This window comes from Osmerus eperlanus, chromosome 15 (genome assembly GCF_963692335.1).
Source record: "Osmerus eperlanus chromosome 15, fOsmEpe2.1, whole genome shotgun sequence".
In the NCBI taxonomy this organism is placed as follows: domain Eukaryota; kingdom Metazoa; phylum Chordata; class Actinopteri; order Osmeriformes; family Osmeridae; genus Osmerus; species Osmerus eperlanus.
Window position 1 is genome coordinate 4178034 of NC_085032.1, and position 17950 is coordinate 4195983.

The 17950-nt window shown below is 41.8% G+C and overlaps 1 protein-coding gene across 6 annotated transcripts in view; it reads left to right on the plus strand.

The window, feature by feature from the left end:
• Nucleotides 1-17950, plus strand: part of dlec1 (DLEC1 cilia and flagella associated protein) — a 206508-nt gene that overhangs the window by 139622 nt on the left and 48936 nt on the right. For all 6 annotated transcript variants that reach the window (XR_009932247.1, XM_062479022.1, XM_062479023.1 and 3 more), the window contains exons 29-30: nt 5767-5969; nt 6089-6244. Coding sequence is in view for 5 of the 6 variants with exons in the window: in XM_062479022.1 (XP_062335006.1) it covers nt 5767-5969; nt 6089-6244 (359 nt within the window). In the remaining variant the exon portion in view is untranslated. The remainder of the gene's footprint in view (nt 1-5766; nt 5970-6088; nt 6245-17950) is intronic.

A 17950-nucleotide genomic window follows, 5' to 3' on the forward strand; every position in this document is an offset into this window, starting at 1 on the left:
TCCTCCTACAATTTTTGTCATATCTTCTTCAAAATGACCAGAGATGATCTTCAGACCAGGCCTCACAAAATTTATCCCATGGCGCTTTGATTTTCTAAACCGTTTGTCCGGCACAGCCAATCAAAATCAGCAAAAAAGCAACCAAACAGGAAGTTGGGTCAAATCTCAGCAAATCTTTGAGATATCAACACGTAACTTGGTATGTCACAAGGAAAATACTACAACATGTTACCATGTGCAAAGGCTATTTCATATCTCCAAAAATGGTTGATATAAAGCAAATCGAATTTATTGCTAACGCTAAAATAATGCTTTACACATCCGCCGGTCAAAAACTGATACTTTGATTCAATCACAAGTTCATATGAAGACTCTTGAGAATGTTTAGTACACAAATCTGAGGAAAAGTTGACTGTAACATGAAAAGTCGATTTGTGGTGAATATTTGAAACATGCATGCTTGGCTAATTGCTAACGAAATTTCCAATGAAATGTCTCCCCTGCTCTTCAGCGCGCGCGTGCTCCACATTCTCACACACTCAGCCTTTCCCTTGACACACGCGCGGGCTTGGCGAGACACATACACAACATTTCAGGCAATTGTGGGCTGACCAAGCCCCCACTCATTCCTTGGTTTGAAGTGAAGGCCCTTGTGGATCTTGATGCTAATGCATTTTAAATGACGCACCATTATCCATAGGTGGCGCTACGGCCAAGCCCCAATTGTCCATTTACAAAGTGATGCCATTTGCATCCCATTTGTCCCAAAATTCTGAAATTCATTAGATATGCCTTATTTCTCATGAGGAACAAAAAAGCCTCAACAACCTATAACGGCCGCCATATTGGATTTTTTTGTACAATAAAGATTTAGGAAACACGTTTTTTCGCTACTTCTCCTACAATTTTTGTCCAATCTTCCCCAGAATTGACAGGTATCATCGTCAGAGCAACCCTCACTGAATTCTTCAACAGATTTTTGAATTTCAAAACCGTTTGTCCGGTACAGCCAATCAAAATCGTCAACAAAGCAACCAAACAGGAAGTTGGATCAAATCTCAGCACATCTTTGAAATATCAACACCAAACTTGGTGTGTCACGTGAAAGACACTACATCATGTTCCCATGTGAGAAGGCAAATTAATATCTTAAAAAATGATTGAAATAAAGGAAATCTAATTTATTTCTAATGCTAAAATAATGCTTTACACAAAGTTGACTGTAAGATGAAAAGTTGAATTTTGGTGAATATTTGAAAAATGCATGCTTGCCTAATTGTTAAGGAAATTTCCAATGAAATGTCTCCCCTGCTCCTCAGCGCGCGCGCTCCACATTCTCACACACTCAGCCTGTCCCTTGACACACACGCAAGCTTGGCGAGACGCATACACAACATTTCAGCCAATTGTGGGCTGACCAAGCCCCCACTCATTGCTTGGTCTTTAGAAAAGGCCCATGTGGATCTTGATGGTATTGCATTTCCGATTTTGTATGCAATGGTAAAAAGTTCTCAAAATCCTGAAACATTGATAGTATAGGCCAAGAGTAACTACCACACCACAAATGGCCCAATATCACCCATAAGTGATGCTACAGGCCACGCCCTGATACACAAAGATACAGGCTTTCTGGAATGGGTAGGCTCACCAAGCCCCCTCCCTTCACTCCTTGGCTTGAAATAAAAGCCCTTGTGGATCTTGATGGTATTGCATTTCAGATTTGGTATCCCATTGGTAAGTCTACAGCATGGATGTTTCTATACAGTGACAATTTGTGAAGAATATACATTTTTCAATGGTTCGCAATGTAAGGAGGAATCCGCCATTGCTGCTTGCAGCTATATTTATTATTATTATTACACATCTTCTTCTGCCATGGGAGTCTGAGGCAACCCCTAGAACCGTATTGTCAGAAGTTGTGAAACTTGGCACACTCTTTGGGACCAGTCCCCTCATCAATTTCAGTAAGTTTCATGTCTCCCATTCGAACCATCTAGCGCCACCAATGGGTCAAAGTTGAAGGTGTGTTTACACACGTTACTTTTGAACCATTTGCCGCATTTTCCAAAATGAGGTATCATTGGATTCCCTGGATCAAGACAAGTTCAATTCACTCTATGACGTCATACCCAGTCATATAGATTCTCCAACATTTTGAATGTTCAGGAGAAACGTTTTTTTGCTACTCCTCCTACAATTCTTGTATAATTTTCTTCAAAATTGCCACAGATGATCTTCAGACCAAGCTTCACAAAAGTTATCCCCTGGAGCTTTGATTTTCGCAACCGTTTGTTAGTTACAGCCAATCAAATTCAGCAACTGATCTGGAAAAAGGGAATGGAGGTCATATCTTAGTGAATCTTTGATGCATTGACTCCAAACTTGGTGTATGGATTCATGACCCTGTTATTAAGAGGTCCGAAAAAGGTAGGGTCATTTGAGTTCTAGGGGGCGCTACAATAGGCAATTGTGTTTTGACCAATAACTGTTGATTTGTTTGTCGTATTTAAGTGATTCCTATGTCTCGTGATATCTTAGGAGATCCCGTGTCTGACGCATGTTAACGCATGATACCAGACGAATTGATGAGGCCGCCATTTTGAATGAATGAATTAAACCTTTTTCCCTACTCCTACACAATGTATCCAATATTCACCAGATTTGGCACAGATTATCTTCAGACCACAATCACCTTGACATGTCAAAATAGGACTGAATTACAGCTGTTTAAACTTGGGCCAAATCTGACCACGCGTGCCACAGGAGAAACGGCGTACTTTTTGTATACAGTAACTGTACACAGCAATTCCCAGCGCTGAAAATGGCTCACTGGGATAAGATGCTCCTTTGAAGTGCAAGGTCGTAGGTTTGAATCCAGCCAAAGTCTCAAGCATGTCATGATACTGGTTTATCTGTTTAGTGAAGCCAGGTATGCGACAGTAGCTGTCGAGCAGTATAATCATAATGGTCACGATAATGTTTCATTCCCAGGGGATTTATACTCATGAAGAGTCAGATTTATTGTGCTTTGTAGATATAGTGATGCTACATCTAGCCAGCGCATCGGATTTCTTGCATCATAACTTCTGAACAGATTTCAATCAGGAGAGACCAGGTACGAGGAGAGTGATGTTTATTACAGAATGGTGAATGTACAACAATGTTTTGGAGCTTAGACCCCGAGGGGAATCATAGCTCAGAGGGCGCCTGCCCGACAACCCGAGAAGAATCCCCCACGGAGTCCAGACACTGGTGGCGGCGGCCGACGACCAACGAGTCGAAGACGGAGACAGGAACTGGGTGGCGACGGGGAGGTGGAGGGTCGCGCACTTGATAGCCTGGAGGAACTACACGGGGAGAGAATCTTATTTAAAGGCACGATCATGTGATTCTTTGACAGCGTTGATTGATAGACGAGAGCGATGATCAAACCGATATAGGAAAGAGGGAAGAAGAGCGTTCTTAGTGGGGGGAGGTTGGTAGTGAAACATTGTTGAAGTTGCCCGAGCGCAGGGAGAGGTCTTGCCTGACTGAACTTGCGCTATGCTTCATTTGTCATAAATCACAAGTTTGGTCTCTTCTGATTCTACGTGGCATACTAAGTCAAAATATATTACACTGTCCCGTGTCCGCCATTTTGGGCGTCGGCCATTTGGAATTTTCATAAAAACAAACTCCTCGTTCGCCGTTGCTCCTATTTTCATGGACATGTAATCAAATCATTTTCAGACCACAATCACCTTGACATGTCAAAATAGGACGGAATTACAGCTTTTTATACTTGGGTCAAATCTGACAACGCTTCCCACAGGAGAAACTGCTTACTTTTTTTATACAGTATTTTTTTATACAGTATACCAGTAGCTAACAGTATAATGGTAATGATAATGTTTCATTCTCAGGGGATCTATACTCAAGAAGAGTCAGATTTATTGTGCTTTGTAGATATGTGTCCTCTAACCTCTAGGGGGGCGATCCCGTGTCTGACACATGTTAACTTGTGATACCAGCCGAATTGATGCCACCATTTTGAATGAATTAATAAAACGTTTTTGTCCTAATCCTCCTACAAAATGTATCAAATATTCACCAAATTTGGGACAGATTATCTTCAGACCACAATAACCTTGACATGTCAAAATAGGACTGAATTACAGCTGTTTAAATTTGGGCCAAATCGGACAACCGCTTGCCACAGGAAAAACTGCTTATATTTTTACCCAGTAACTGAACTGTGATTTGCAGCACTGAGAATCGCTAACTAGGATAAGTTGGTGTCCTGGCAACGGCAACGTCAGAGGTTCGAATCCAGCCAAAGCCGACGAGCTTGTCATGTCTCTGGTTCTCTGTTTAGCGAGACCAGGTACACCGCAGTCGCTAGCTACCTGTAGTCAAGCTACAAGCTATAGTCAATGCAATCCTCAGACAAACTATCAAAATTATTTCAGATTTTCGAAACCGTTTGTCCGGTACAGCCAATTGAAATCGGCAGCAGAGCCGCCAAACAGAAAGTTGTGTTGTATCTCAGCAAATCTTTGATGGATTCACGCCAAACTTGCTGCGTGTACTCGGAACACTCCTCTGAGGATGTCGAAAGTTTCTTCTGGGTCATCTGACCTGCTTGGCCACCCCATTGCTGCTTGCAGCTATATTTCCAAATGCATTTTGAGTTTAGTTGTGTCTAACACAACAACCCAACTTTTTAGCTAACTAGCTAACCTTAACTCACTACGACCACTGCAGTTGGTCGCCTCAATACACAACAGGGTTAGCTTTTGTAGTTGTAACCCTAACTATGTCAAACCGATTACATAAAGATGTGTTTTATGGCAAAAAATACCATAATTAATATACCTGTATATTCTTGTGTTTAACTTTACTTGAGCTTGACAAAGTGTTAGCTGCAAATATGTGTATATTTGGATGGCTGGCATTGTTTGGCCTCCCCGGAGACAGAGGTAACATTAGGTTTAATGGTACAAATCCACAATATCCTCCTCTCTGGGTTTTCTTTATCGGACAAAATTCTAAAGAAACACAGGCCAGGCTTGTTTCCTCTTCGATTACTGCATCCAATAGAACAACAACTATCCGGCATTTTGTCAACACAAAAGCAACAGACTCAAAGAAAATGTATGACTTTATAATGGGTGGCGGGCAGCGGAAAGTCTTTTTTGCCCTCCAAGGGGGCGTGCCATTTGGAACGTGACTTCATGTGAAAACTATGAATAACAAAGCCCACCCATTTAGAGGGAAGATATGATTGGTCAATTTGACTGTCATGTAAATTCATAGCTGGACCACCATCACAGAGTAAAGGGGATTTTTTCATTTAACTCTTCACATTCCAACACAAACAGAATAGGCAGGATTGAAGGGTTTATTTCAGAAACATTGTCTTTAGATTGTCAAATTATGAATTGATAAAATAAAATTAGAACAGATTACTTTTAAAATATATATTTTATATAATATATTTTAAAAATATATATAGGGCCAACACAATTTACGTCTGTCTTTTTGATGACTGCACTTTAGTCACTGTTCCTATTGAAACATTACTAAGTTGAGCAAAATCAAGGTCAACTGGACCTGTTCAGCATTTCTATACATTCCATGCGACATGATGTTAATTGCTTCATGTAGCTAATCATGTAGCTAATACTCCTCTTGAATCATCTATATGGAATCATCTGCATTTGTTATGTTTCTCCACTAATTTATTCAGGTTGTTTCTTTAATTTGTCACCTATGTGTGCTTGTTAGATATCCTCATGGACTGGGAGAGCTACAATCTGATGCAGGGGGACATGAAGCTGCTTGACGTGGTGGTGGCTTGTGGGGATGCATTTCCTCTGAAGGATGCTGATGGTAATGAAGTGGTGGACAGGACTGATTCCCCACCCACTTGGAATTGCAGCCACACTCCCAGCTCTGATGGAAAAAGCTCATCTCTTAGCAGCCAGTTTGTAAGTGCTTGAAAAAGGAACACATACACATGGTACAAAGTTTTATTACCAATAAGATGCATGATCATGTGTTCGTTTAACATGCAATCACTAATTCATATAATTTATGGGACCTACAGAGAGAGGAAATAATTACAAGTGATGAAGATGAGACTGTCGATGTGAAAGGGACACTTTATCCAACGGCTGAAAACAAAAAACTGTTCTCTGTCTTCATTATACCACATGAGGGCAACGCTGCAGACTATCCATACTGCATCACACCACAGCAAATAGTAAGAACCTTCATCTCCAACTAGAGGGATGCAAGTCAATGGGGATCCCACTAGTATCACATGTCCAACGTATTTTATTCAGAGCTAATTTCAAAGTATTAATTTAACACCAAGAATGTTCCTTTTACTCGTTGAGTATTTATGTAGGACTATTGTCATGGGACGTTTTCTGAATATTTTTTCATTTATTATCACACTGATATGTCATAATCACAACAAACAATTGCAATGTATTGAACTGTAAGAAGTAGTGAAAAATTGCCTGACAAAAGACCAGTAATTATAATTTGGCGCTGTTTCAGTGGCTGCCTGTTGCAGCAGCTCACGGTGTTCGTTTTAGTTTTTAAGATTTTATCACTTTTCTTTCTTCTGAAGTTGTTTTTGTTTCGTTTTTTTGTTAAGAGACGGCCAAGCAATGGACCGTTACCTTTTTTCCTCTTTTTTTTGTGTCTTTTCTGTTATTTTTTTCCCTTCTTGTAACGGAGAGCCAAGCACAGTGGACTGGCGCCTTTATTTACTTGCGCGATCAGCTGATTGCGCTGAGTAAACCTTTACTACTGCCCAGAGCGAGGCCTGAAATCCCCCAAGAAATTCGGAGAAGACGTCGGGTTGCAGAGCTGGAGCTAAGCTGAAGGCGAAGAGGAGGAAACACAAACCATCGGTACCGGCGATTTTAATGGGGAACGTGAGGTCTTTGGCCAATAAGACGGATGAGCTTGTCGCGCTGGTAAAGACTCAGAGGGAGTACCGGGAGAGCAGTGTTATGTGTTTCACTGCTTTAGGATTTTTCGGCAGACAGGGACGTCATACAGAGCGGTAAGAAGAAAGGTGGAGGCCACACTGTCTATGTGAACGAGAGGTGGTGCAATTCCGACCATGTGTGTGTGAAGGAACGTTTCTGTAGCCCGGACATTTAACTTCTTGCCGTGGGGATGCGTCCGTATTACTTGCTGAGGGAATTCTCGTCCGCCATTGTGATCGCTGTGTACGTTCCTCCATCAGCTGACGCTGAGGCAGCAGTGGACACCATCCACTCCATTGTGTCCAAACTGCAGACTCAGCATCCCGGTGCATTTTTGGCAGTTACTGGAGACTTTAACCACACCACTCTGGATGAAGTACTGCCAACTCTACACCAGTATGTGAACTGCCCCACACGGAACAATAAAACCCTGGATCTCCTGTATGCCAATGTCACGGATGTATACAGTGCTACTGCCCTTCCCCTCCTTAGTAGGTGGGATCACAACCTGCTCCTGCTGACTCCCAAGTATGTTCCTCTGGTGCAGAGGCAGCCTGTGATCACCAGGACGGTGAGGAGGTGGACCCAGGATGATAATGATGCACTGCAGGACTGCTTTAAATCCATGGACTGGTATGCGCTGTGTGGACCATATGAGGAGGACATCAACAGCATGATGGACTGTATCACAGAATACATTAAATTCTATAATGTAATAACAGTTATTAGCAATGCTAACGTATCCTGTATCTAGCACCTGCCTTTCTCCAGTTCTTTCAAATAGATAATCTAGACAGGCGTTAGCAATAGGCTAGACTGCTATTCATTTTCTGGCTATTTTTTCGGAAGCTTCCCTTCTAATGCCGACTACAGCTAGTCTAGCTAGAGTCATTTGCTAAGTAAGGTATGTTGATGTGTTTAGAAACGTATTTAGCATTCTACCTATGCTAGATACAGGAGATGTTAGCATTGCTAATAGGCTAACTGTTAGCGACAAAATTATACTTACAGCTTGCGTTGTGATGAGCATACGGTCAGAACAGCACGTCTTTTCAGCAACAGTGGCTTAGCAAATCCTTCTTTAAATTGTCCAAGATTATCATTCAAAACTGTCTTTGGTGAAATGGTTCGAGCAAATGAATAGTTGAGTGTCGAACTTCACAGGGATCTTCTCATAGAAAAACATCAGCCATGTCCGTCGAGTGTCTGGTTCCTTGGTAAGATTATGAAAATTGTCAGCATTGCCAGTACAGCCTGGAACACTGCATTTACGAGGGTCCATTTTCAATATACTTTAAAAACTTTCAAACTTTCTCCTTTGATGTTCGCGTGGAAGTACACAGAGCAGCGCGTAGCTAAACTAGTGTCTGAGATCCAGGGCCAGAACTCCAGAGAGCTGGGGTCTAATTTATAAAGCTTGCGTTCGCACAAAACAGGGCTGAAAATGTGCGTACGCCACTTTCCACGCAAAGGTTGTGATTTATAAAAAACAAACTTGACGGGAGAATGATCGGTCCTCCACGCAAACTCTGACCCTCCCGTAGGCCTACGCACATTTTGGAAGCAGTTGGAATTGGCGATGCAGATGACCGTACTGTAGTCAGACTGCAGAAAGTGAATGTGGGAAGAACATTACTCGTAATATTTATATATTTTGTTTTCCTTACACACGTTTTTTTCACTCTATTTCATAATTATCATGAAGATTAAATCCAGCACTGTTATTTGCGCTTGTACTGACTGATAATTGTTCCATAAACACCTTCTACAATCCAACTCAAATTTTAAATCAAAACTCAGCGCTGTATATCTCACCATCAGATTGTCCACTACGGGATGTAGGAGGGGGAGATGCCCGAGCCCGACTGCATGGAATACAGGATAACATCACATATCCTACCTTTAGATAACTGCAGAACACATTGTATAACTAAATATATTTCTTTAATACTGTGCATATATCATCATATGTCAAAAACTGGAAATACAGTCGTTAAGATCCCGCGCAATCGCTACACTCTACGTCCTCGTTATCAGTCCAGACTTCAATAGACTACTTGTTCATAACAAAACACTTTTGTTTTCAAATTGTATCTCGATTTGCGGTATCACTGGCACAGTTGACGCCACTCGCACTGTTTTTTTTTTTATTGGTGATCCAACGGCCACCAAATAATGTGGTTTTCGGGCCTCCACCAATAGGTTAACAGTGTCTGAGAAGTTGTCATGCGCCATGATTCACGTGAAGAACAATCGCATGCCAGGGTCATTAATATACTGGATTAGCATTCATGAGGTGCTTTGCATTGACCATTTATAGTAAAAAATGGGCGTGTTCAGGGCAGGGTAAAATGCAGATTCACGTACGCACACTTGTGGGTAGTCTGTGATTTATAAAGGGAACATTGCTTACAGGTGTGCGTACGCACGGTTTTATAAATCTGAATTTTTTTTGGCGTACGCCATTTTAGGCTTTTGGGCATACGTACACTTTTAGTAAGAATCCTACGCAGTTTTATAAATGAGACCCCAGGTCTGTATAAATGTTGGGGCGTGACAAAGGTGATGCTATATTTGTGACGTCACAAATACAGCTTTTTCAAAACCGATCGTTTTACAGCTGCAGTTTCAAGTTGTGACATTTAGATAGGAAAGAGGTGTCAATGGACTTTGAGGTTCACTGTATGTCCATTTTACCCACCGAACTGTAGTTATTCAACTATGACAAGGTAAAATCGGTTTTGCAATCAATGACCCCTTTAACCACAAGGATTTTCTAGTCACTCGCACTTGTTTCGAGCCATGCACAAATGTCAATATTTCAGATATTTTCAATCACTTACCTAAAGATTTTTAGAATTCTATATATGCCCCACAACTCGGGACCCAAGAAAATAATTAAACATTGGTGTGGTATATCTTACAATCCACTAGGGGCGCTACGCTAGGTTAATGAGATACCTGAGGAAATGTATGGAGTATGATTGATGAAGAAGTGAAGTAAAGTTGAGTTCTACACTACGTCTGCTCCGTTGCTTGCTTTCACCTTAATATACAACATATTGGCGACGAGGATATGGCACTACTCAGCCTGACATAACCTCTACCGTTCCTACTACCGTTCCTACAATCGCCAGGTGAACCTACAATTACTATTGATACCTGGCTGAGAACTTTGGAGACGTACTTGACTGCACTGTCCGAGTAGGAATTAGCGGACAAAAGAAAGCGCGCACTCTTGACTCACTGCATTGGTGTGGAATGCCCAAAGTTAACGTTGTGGTTGAAAGGAACAAGTTCCGTATACACAGCCAAAACGTTTGGGAGTCTGTTGTTCACTATATTGCTGCCCTGCGCAAGCTCGCCTCTACCTGCGAGTTTGGGGAGGTGACAGATGACATGATTAGAGACCAACTAGTCGAGAAAACCAACAGTTCCAAGAATACGAGAACGTTTGCTATTAAAATCTGCACTGACTTTACAAAAATCTGTCACGCTTGCTAGCCAGATAGAAACTGTGCTTGCCGAGGCAAATGCGATGGCTGAGAAAGATGATGGAGTTGTTGGGGCCGTCCAGGGAACTACTTTTCGTGGCGGAGGAAAACGAATGACCCCGCAGCATCATCGCAACGATTCCCGTTTCGCGCCCAAGCAAAATGAAACTGCAAATCCCTCAACGGGAAAGAAGTGCTACCGTTGTGGATCAGCCAGTCACTTGGCAAACAGTTCCTCATGCCCTGCCAAGTCAGTTACCTGTAACAAGTGCCACAAGACAGGACATTACGGTAAAGTTTGCAAAAGCATGCCTGCATCCGCCGTAAAAGAAGTTTCAGATGTCACTGTGTTAAGTATTGAGAATAAAAACGATTTCCAGACAAATAAACTGTGGTGCAATGTGTCACTTCAAGCATCAGGTGACACTAGTATAAATACAAAATTACTAATTGACACAGGATCTGCTGTTTCCATTATACCTCAGTGCTTTTATGAATAAAACTTCAAAGACTTTTCGCTAACAAGCCCTACTCTGCGTCTGATGACATACACAAAGACCCCAATACCTGTGCTTGGCTGTCTAGCTCTGAATGTGACTTGCAATATCAAATCTGCCAATGCAAATCTTTACGTTGTTCCAGGGGGAACACCAATTTTAGGCATGGATCTTTTTACTGCTTTGAGATTGGACATTTCAAGTGACTGTATGCATAGTAGTGCAGTGCAGCACACTACTGCTGTTGCAGAGTTGGGAGAGGTCGTCAACTTTGTACAAGGTAAAGGTGCGTCCAGAGATCACTCCTGTCCAACAAAAGCTACGCCGCTTACCATTCTCCATCCGTGAGGGAGAATGGTATCCTTTAATCCTTTAAGTCCTCAAAAGGTATTTGACTACCACCAAACTCAGATATATTTCAAATATCTCAGTTCTGGTCGGTCAGGCCGTAACTAGTTCTGCTTCCCGGATCTCCCGGCGCCATTTCTTAGCAAAACATACTATACATACAAAATACGTCTATTTACTTCACCGATCTTTCTGCTCCCGCATAGGTTTTCAACACTGATACGTCACTGATCACGGGTCTCAGTAAATATGACGCCCTATATTCGCTGCACTGGGTTCTCACCAGGTCTTAGCTGATAGGGACCAGAGTGCATCTTTAACAACCCCACTGTGGATTTTTTCTCAATTTGGAACACAAAAGTCGAGTATATATATATATATATATATATATATACACAATTTTATTCTTACCTTGTCCACCGAAAGCTGTGCCTCATAGCTAGTCCAGAATTCCGTCACCTTTCCACCATCCCCCAGAAGAAGAAAAAACTGGCCTCTTTTTAAACAGCCATATTTTCTGTGAGGTTCTCCATCGTCGTGCACGTCTGCACGATTTCAGTTCTTGGTTCTGGATGATGGAAAGGATGTTGAAATACGGCGCGAAGGACCATTATGTCAGAAATATTAATCTGTATTATTATTATTATAATATTAATAATAAGCATTGCACAGTCAGTCGGTGAACAAGTTAAGAAAGCTTTATTGCTTGCGGCTGCAAGGAGAGAAAACATCACATGCCATTGTGCTACAAAGTTTGTCCGCTAGCATGTTGTGCTAGCAACCTATTTAAACAGACCCGCTCTTGACAGTGATTAGTTAAAACAAAGGCATGCAAATGTCCCATGGCTCTTCCTTCATTGGCTCCCTTGCATAGACCTGGCGCGTGTGTGTGCGTGCGTGTTTGCATGTGAGTGTGTATTCAGGACATCAACCCTGATTAAAACAAAACAGAATCCCCGGTCCTGATTTTGTAAAAGCTCCTTCACATAGGTGTCAAGCAAATGGTCACCAGACCTCGCGTCACCATCTAGCCCTTGTCAAACAGTATCGCTTTAAAACAAACAAACCCCCTTCTTCCTAGTCCTCAGCCCCAAGATAAGGGTCTTGTATGTTTACCTAGAGTTCAGATTTGGGGGTAGGCCTCTCTGCACACAATGCTAAACACAGTACCATTTTATACAGAATAAAAGTGTTACATCTTCAATTTTTCCAACACCTCTCCACCACCTACTGCAGGGACAGCGGAGCACGTTCTCCAATAGACTCCTTCAGCTCCGCTGTCACAAGGACAGATACAGTAGATCATTTCTGCTCACTGCAATAAGACTTTACAATAAATCACCTCTGGCCAAATAACTCATAACAATAACACCCCTGTACTGCTGTTTGTATGTATGTTGTTTTTGTCCCAATTCATTGCGCTGTTGTTTAGGTTTAGCTTAGTTTTTGTTTAGTTTAGTTTATTTAATTAATCTTATCTAATGTATAGAATGTGCATCTTTTAAATTATATTTAATACTTTGTATCCATGTATGCTGCTGTGACATAACAATTACCCTCTGAGGGATCAATAAAGTATATCTAATCTAATTTGTGAAAGGACCATTAACGTCTTAAATTGCTAAAGCTTAGCAGTCACGTAAAAAATTAACAAAAGACTCATACCCGAAGACGCAGTCGAGTGGTGAACTAGTAATTTCTCTTTCCTATAGTTTAAGTCAATTTTTGAACGTCGACTTTAACCTGTAGGAGGGGAAGTAAAAAAAAAGTGAAATCACCAGCTCTAATCCTCAACATTCCATCCGTACATTTCTATGGGCCATATTTCACCACAATAACTTGAATATTTCATAAATCTTGCCCCCTACCGTCTGGCCCCAGACAGACTTTAAATTGTACACTGGGCTAAAATTATAAACAATAAACAGTAATTGCTGTCATGGAGTAACAATCATCATCAACATTCATTTCAACAATTCAACTATATTATATATTTTCTAAATATCTCACTGACATTGGTGACGCGTCTGTGACGGAACAAGATGTGTCACCGATGTCAGTGAGATTTTTAGAATGTTAAATATCTGGACCAGTCTGCAATCCCAAATCGCACTCACGCGTATGGTTCGGTATCGTTTGGATTTTTACGATTCCGATGCCGAACTGGTACTTTTAAAACAATTCCGATTCCTAAACCGATTCTTGAAAAACTGAAAAATGACTTAAAAGAAAGGCTCTTTATATAGGTTTTTTTTAAATTGAAAATTATTGAAATTTAACAATATATTAACGTTTTATAGTACTTAAATATACAGTATTGTAGGGGCCAGGAATTATTTCTTTGTATTAATGTTTACTGTTGTGTGGTTGCGGTGTGATGGAGTCACGTGGGTATGGGCGGTGTCACTCAATTATCAATTAGTGTTAAAGCTCCTGTATACCTGTGCACTTGCGGGCTTGTATGGAGGAAGAGGGGGTGAATGGGTCGCCTTACTTTTTGTTGACCGCAAACTTTTTTGATCACAATTTTTCCAGATTGCTGTAATTACTTTTGATTATGATTTCTGAACATTCAACTACTTCAATAGTTTTCAGCAATAAAAGTCACGTCAACGCATTTCTTGGATCTCTGGGAATATTTTCTTTTTACTAGCGCATCAGCCTATGAAGCAACCCAACCTCAGCCTCTCAGCGACTTTTAGTTTGTCCCATGTAGTCGCTTCATTTTGTCAACAAAAAAAACGGCATTCGGAAGAAACATCACCAGAAGGTGCACGGGATCACGGATGAAGGAATAAGCGACGATCGGAGGTGAATCACAAAGGTAGGAGCTGTTTGTTGCTGGAAGGAATGCGGCTTGCATGTGCACTGCTGTTCACCCATTGGGGACGATTGCCTGATGGATTGAGAGTTGAAACGCTCCTTCCCGACGCTGATCTACCTCCGTGCTGTCAGATCGAAATTCTCCGCTTCGCCTCAGGGTAATGGTCGTCACTATGTGTCGAATGAGTTGGACTGAATAAACTAAGTTCGAAAAGAAAACAACGGAGGAATCATGGAGGAACGGAGGAAAAGAGAAACTAAACTCACCGCCGAGGCCATGGTGAATAGAATTGAGAAGATTCAGCAGGAACGCAAACTCTTTGTGAATAAAATCAAAGGGCTCATACCAGAGATGAAATCGCTTATGAACAGAAAGAAAAACATCTCACAAGTGCAAACCCATTTGGAGACTTTATTTCAGCTTTGCGACAATGCCTACATGACACATAACATGTTGATTCCTTTACTCCCAGAGGATGAACTACGTACACAAAATGAATGGTTTGCCAGCATTGTGGCATACAGCAACACATTTAAGGACGTTGTTGAACAATGGCTGAGTGAACCTGAGGAATTGCTCCATAAGGCTCCGTTTGCAAACACTGAAGGGGGGCTTTACATTCCATTAGTGGATGATCCTCAACCACCAACGCAGGCTGTGTCCATTACAGAGCAGAAAGTGGCATCTGCATATATGGAAAGGGCTGTTTCATGGCCTCCCATCAAAACGGAAGATGTTAAAGCCCTTCAAGACTACGTGTCTTCCTCAGAGGCTGTTCTATCACATGGAAGAGGTGGATATTAGCATGAGCTAAACATGCCAGAAAATCTGCAGACCATCATAAAGAAGTTGCCTTACAAAATAAGGGACAAATGGAGAACCATAGCCTGTGAGCTGCAGGAGAGGAGCAGTCAGAAGGCTACATTCATTGACATTTACAACTTCATTGAGACAAGTGAAAATCTTAACTGATCCAGTGTTTGGAAATATACAGGATGCTCCCTCAGTGACAGTGCCAACGAATTCAAATCACAGACTCACCCTGGAATAAAACTAGCTTTGCTACCACGGTAGCCCCTGTGAAAAGCAAAACTCAACTTGGAGCCAAAGTAAAGGAACATATTCCAACCACAAGAAGGACGTGTATTTGTTGTGGAGGAGGACACACATTGGATTTGTGTCCCCAGTTAGAGAAGATAACTCACAAAGAGAAGATGGGCTTCTTGAGAGGAAAAGGTGTCTGTTTTGGCTGTTTGTAAGTAAGTAAGACTTTATTTATATAGCACATTTCATACAAGAATTGTAGCTCAAGGTACTTTACATAAAATCAATAAAAACAATAATACAAGTGATAAAAGTAATAATTAAAATAGCAAATTATAAAAACAATAATATAACTAATAAAAGTAGTAAAACCCTTCTGAGATAAAATTACTTAAATGCTTCTGTAAAAAGGTAGGTTTTAAGCTCTCTCTTAAAACTGTCTAGCGTATTTGCTTCCCTAATATTTATGGGTAATTTGTTCCATAGTTTTGGGGCGTAATTGACAAAGGCTGAATCACCAATCTTCTTATGACTGCTTCTGGTGACCTCTAATAGGCCTGCATTTGATGATCGCAGTGTATAGCTGGTGTGTAGTTTATAAGGGAGTTAGCAATGTAGCTAGGTCCTTGTCCGTGTAGAGCTTTATATGTGAGGAAAAGGACCTTAAAGTCAATTCTGAAGGTAACGGGGAGCCAGTGTAAAGTAGCTAGGACAGGACTAATGTGTTCTCTCCTTTTAGTTTTGGTTAATAATCTAGCTGCAGAATTTTGAATGAGCTGTAGTCTTTCAGTGGTTTTCTTGGGAAGACCAGTGAAAAGTGCGCTACAGTAGTCCAGCCGGCTGGATATAAAAGCATGAATTAACTTCTCTGCATCATTTTGGTTTATGAATAGTCGTACCTTTGCTATATTGCTCAGGTGAAAGAAAGCTGTTTGTCACTTTATTAATGTGAGAGTTGAAATTCAAATCTGGATTGAGCTGGAGTCCAGGATTACACCGAGACTCGTATTGTGTATTGGACACGTCAGCAAGGATTGCAGAAAAAGGATTTCCTGTGAAAAATGTGGTCTCAAACATCCACGCATACTCCACATTCATCCAAAAGAATGGGGAATAGACTCTGAACAAGCAATGAGGAAATCAGAGGTAGCAGTGGACAGCGCTATGGTGTCAGGTAGTCTTACCGGGGCTGGAGATCATGCTTGTAAACTTCACATAGTCCCTGTGCAAATTAAATCAAAGAAGGGCAGCAAGAAAATCATCACCTATGCTTTCTTGGACCAAGGAAGTACAGCGGTGTTCTGTACAGATGGTTTGATGCACAAGCTTGGCCTCACAGGAAAAAAGTCACACATTCTCTTGCGGACCATGGGTCAAGAGAAAGTGGTGAGAAGCCATATCATGTCAGGACTGGAGGTGGCTGGTTTAGAACAGGACAACTTCTGCGAATTACCCAAAACTTACACACAGGAAAGCTTGCCTGTCCACATGGGAAACATTCCAAAACAAAGTGATTTTCAGGGATGGCCTCATTTGAAACAGGTCCATTTGCCTGAGATTGATGCAGGGATTGAGCTGCTAATAGGAACAAATGTCCCTAATGCTTTGGAACTATTGCAAGTGATTAGCAGTGTTAATGGTGGACCCTACGCAATCAGGACAATGTTGGGCTGGACTGTGAATGGACCACAAAAGGAGACAGTGGGAACGAAAGGACTTACGAGCAGCCAGAGTTTTCAGTAAACAGTGTCAATTGTGAACTTGGAGGAACTCTGGCAGCAGCAGTTTAAGACAGATTTCCCTGAATGCCGTGTGGATGAGCAACCTGGAATGTCAAGAGAAGATCACAAGTTCATGGAGTTAGTCACAAACTCAGCAAGACACGTGAATGGTCACTACCAGATCAGTTTGCCATTGAGGAAAAAAGAGCTTAGCATGCCAATTAACAAGAGAAGTATTGGGCAGCGTGCTTTGCAACTGAAAAGGAGGCTTCAGAAGGATTCAGCATTTCATGCAGAATATATTGCCTTCATGAATGATCTTGTTGCTAAAGGTTATGCAGAAAGAGTGCCTGAAGGTGAAGTGGAACGCAGGGATGGAAAGGTGTGGTACATCCCGCACCACGGGGTTTACCATCCTACAAAAGGAACCCTCAGAGTCGTCTTTGACTGTGGGGCGAGTTTCCAGGGAACATCTCTCAACGCACAGCTCCTACAGGGACCGGACCTTACAAGTTCATTGATTGGAGTGGTGACCAGATTCAGGAAAGAACCAGTGGTGATCATGGCAGATGTTGAAGCCATGTTTCACCAGGTGAGGGTACCAGCTGACGATGCTGATCTGTTGAGGTTTCTCTTGTGGCCCGATGGGGATTTAAAACAAGACCTCTTTGACTTCAGGATGATGGTGCATCTCTTTGGGGCAACATCGTCTCCCAGCTGTGCCAATTTTGCCCTCAGAAAATGCTCAGAGGACAATAAAGAACAGTTCAGCCGGGAAGCAGTGGATAAAGTTCTACATTGCTTTTACGTTGATGATTGCCTGGTGTCAGTGGCTTCAGAAGATGAAGCGGTATATCTTCATCATAACCTTGTCTCCATCTGTGCTAAAGGTGGATTTCAGCTTACAAAATGGGTAAGCAACAGACGGGGCGTTCTGGCTGCCATACCTGAACGACAGAGAGCTAAGGACATGAAAAGGTTGGACTTGGACCAGGATGTGCTGCCTGTGGAGAGGGTGCTTGGTGTGCAATGGTGC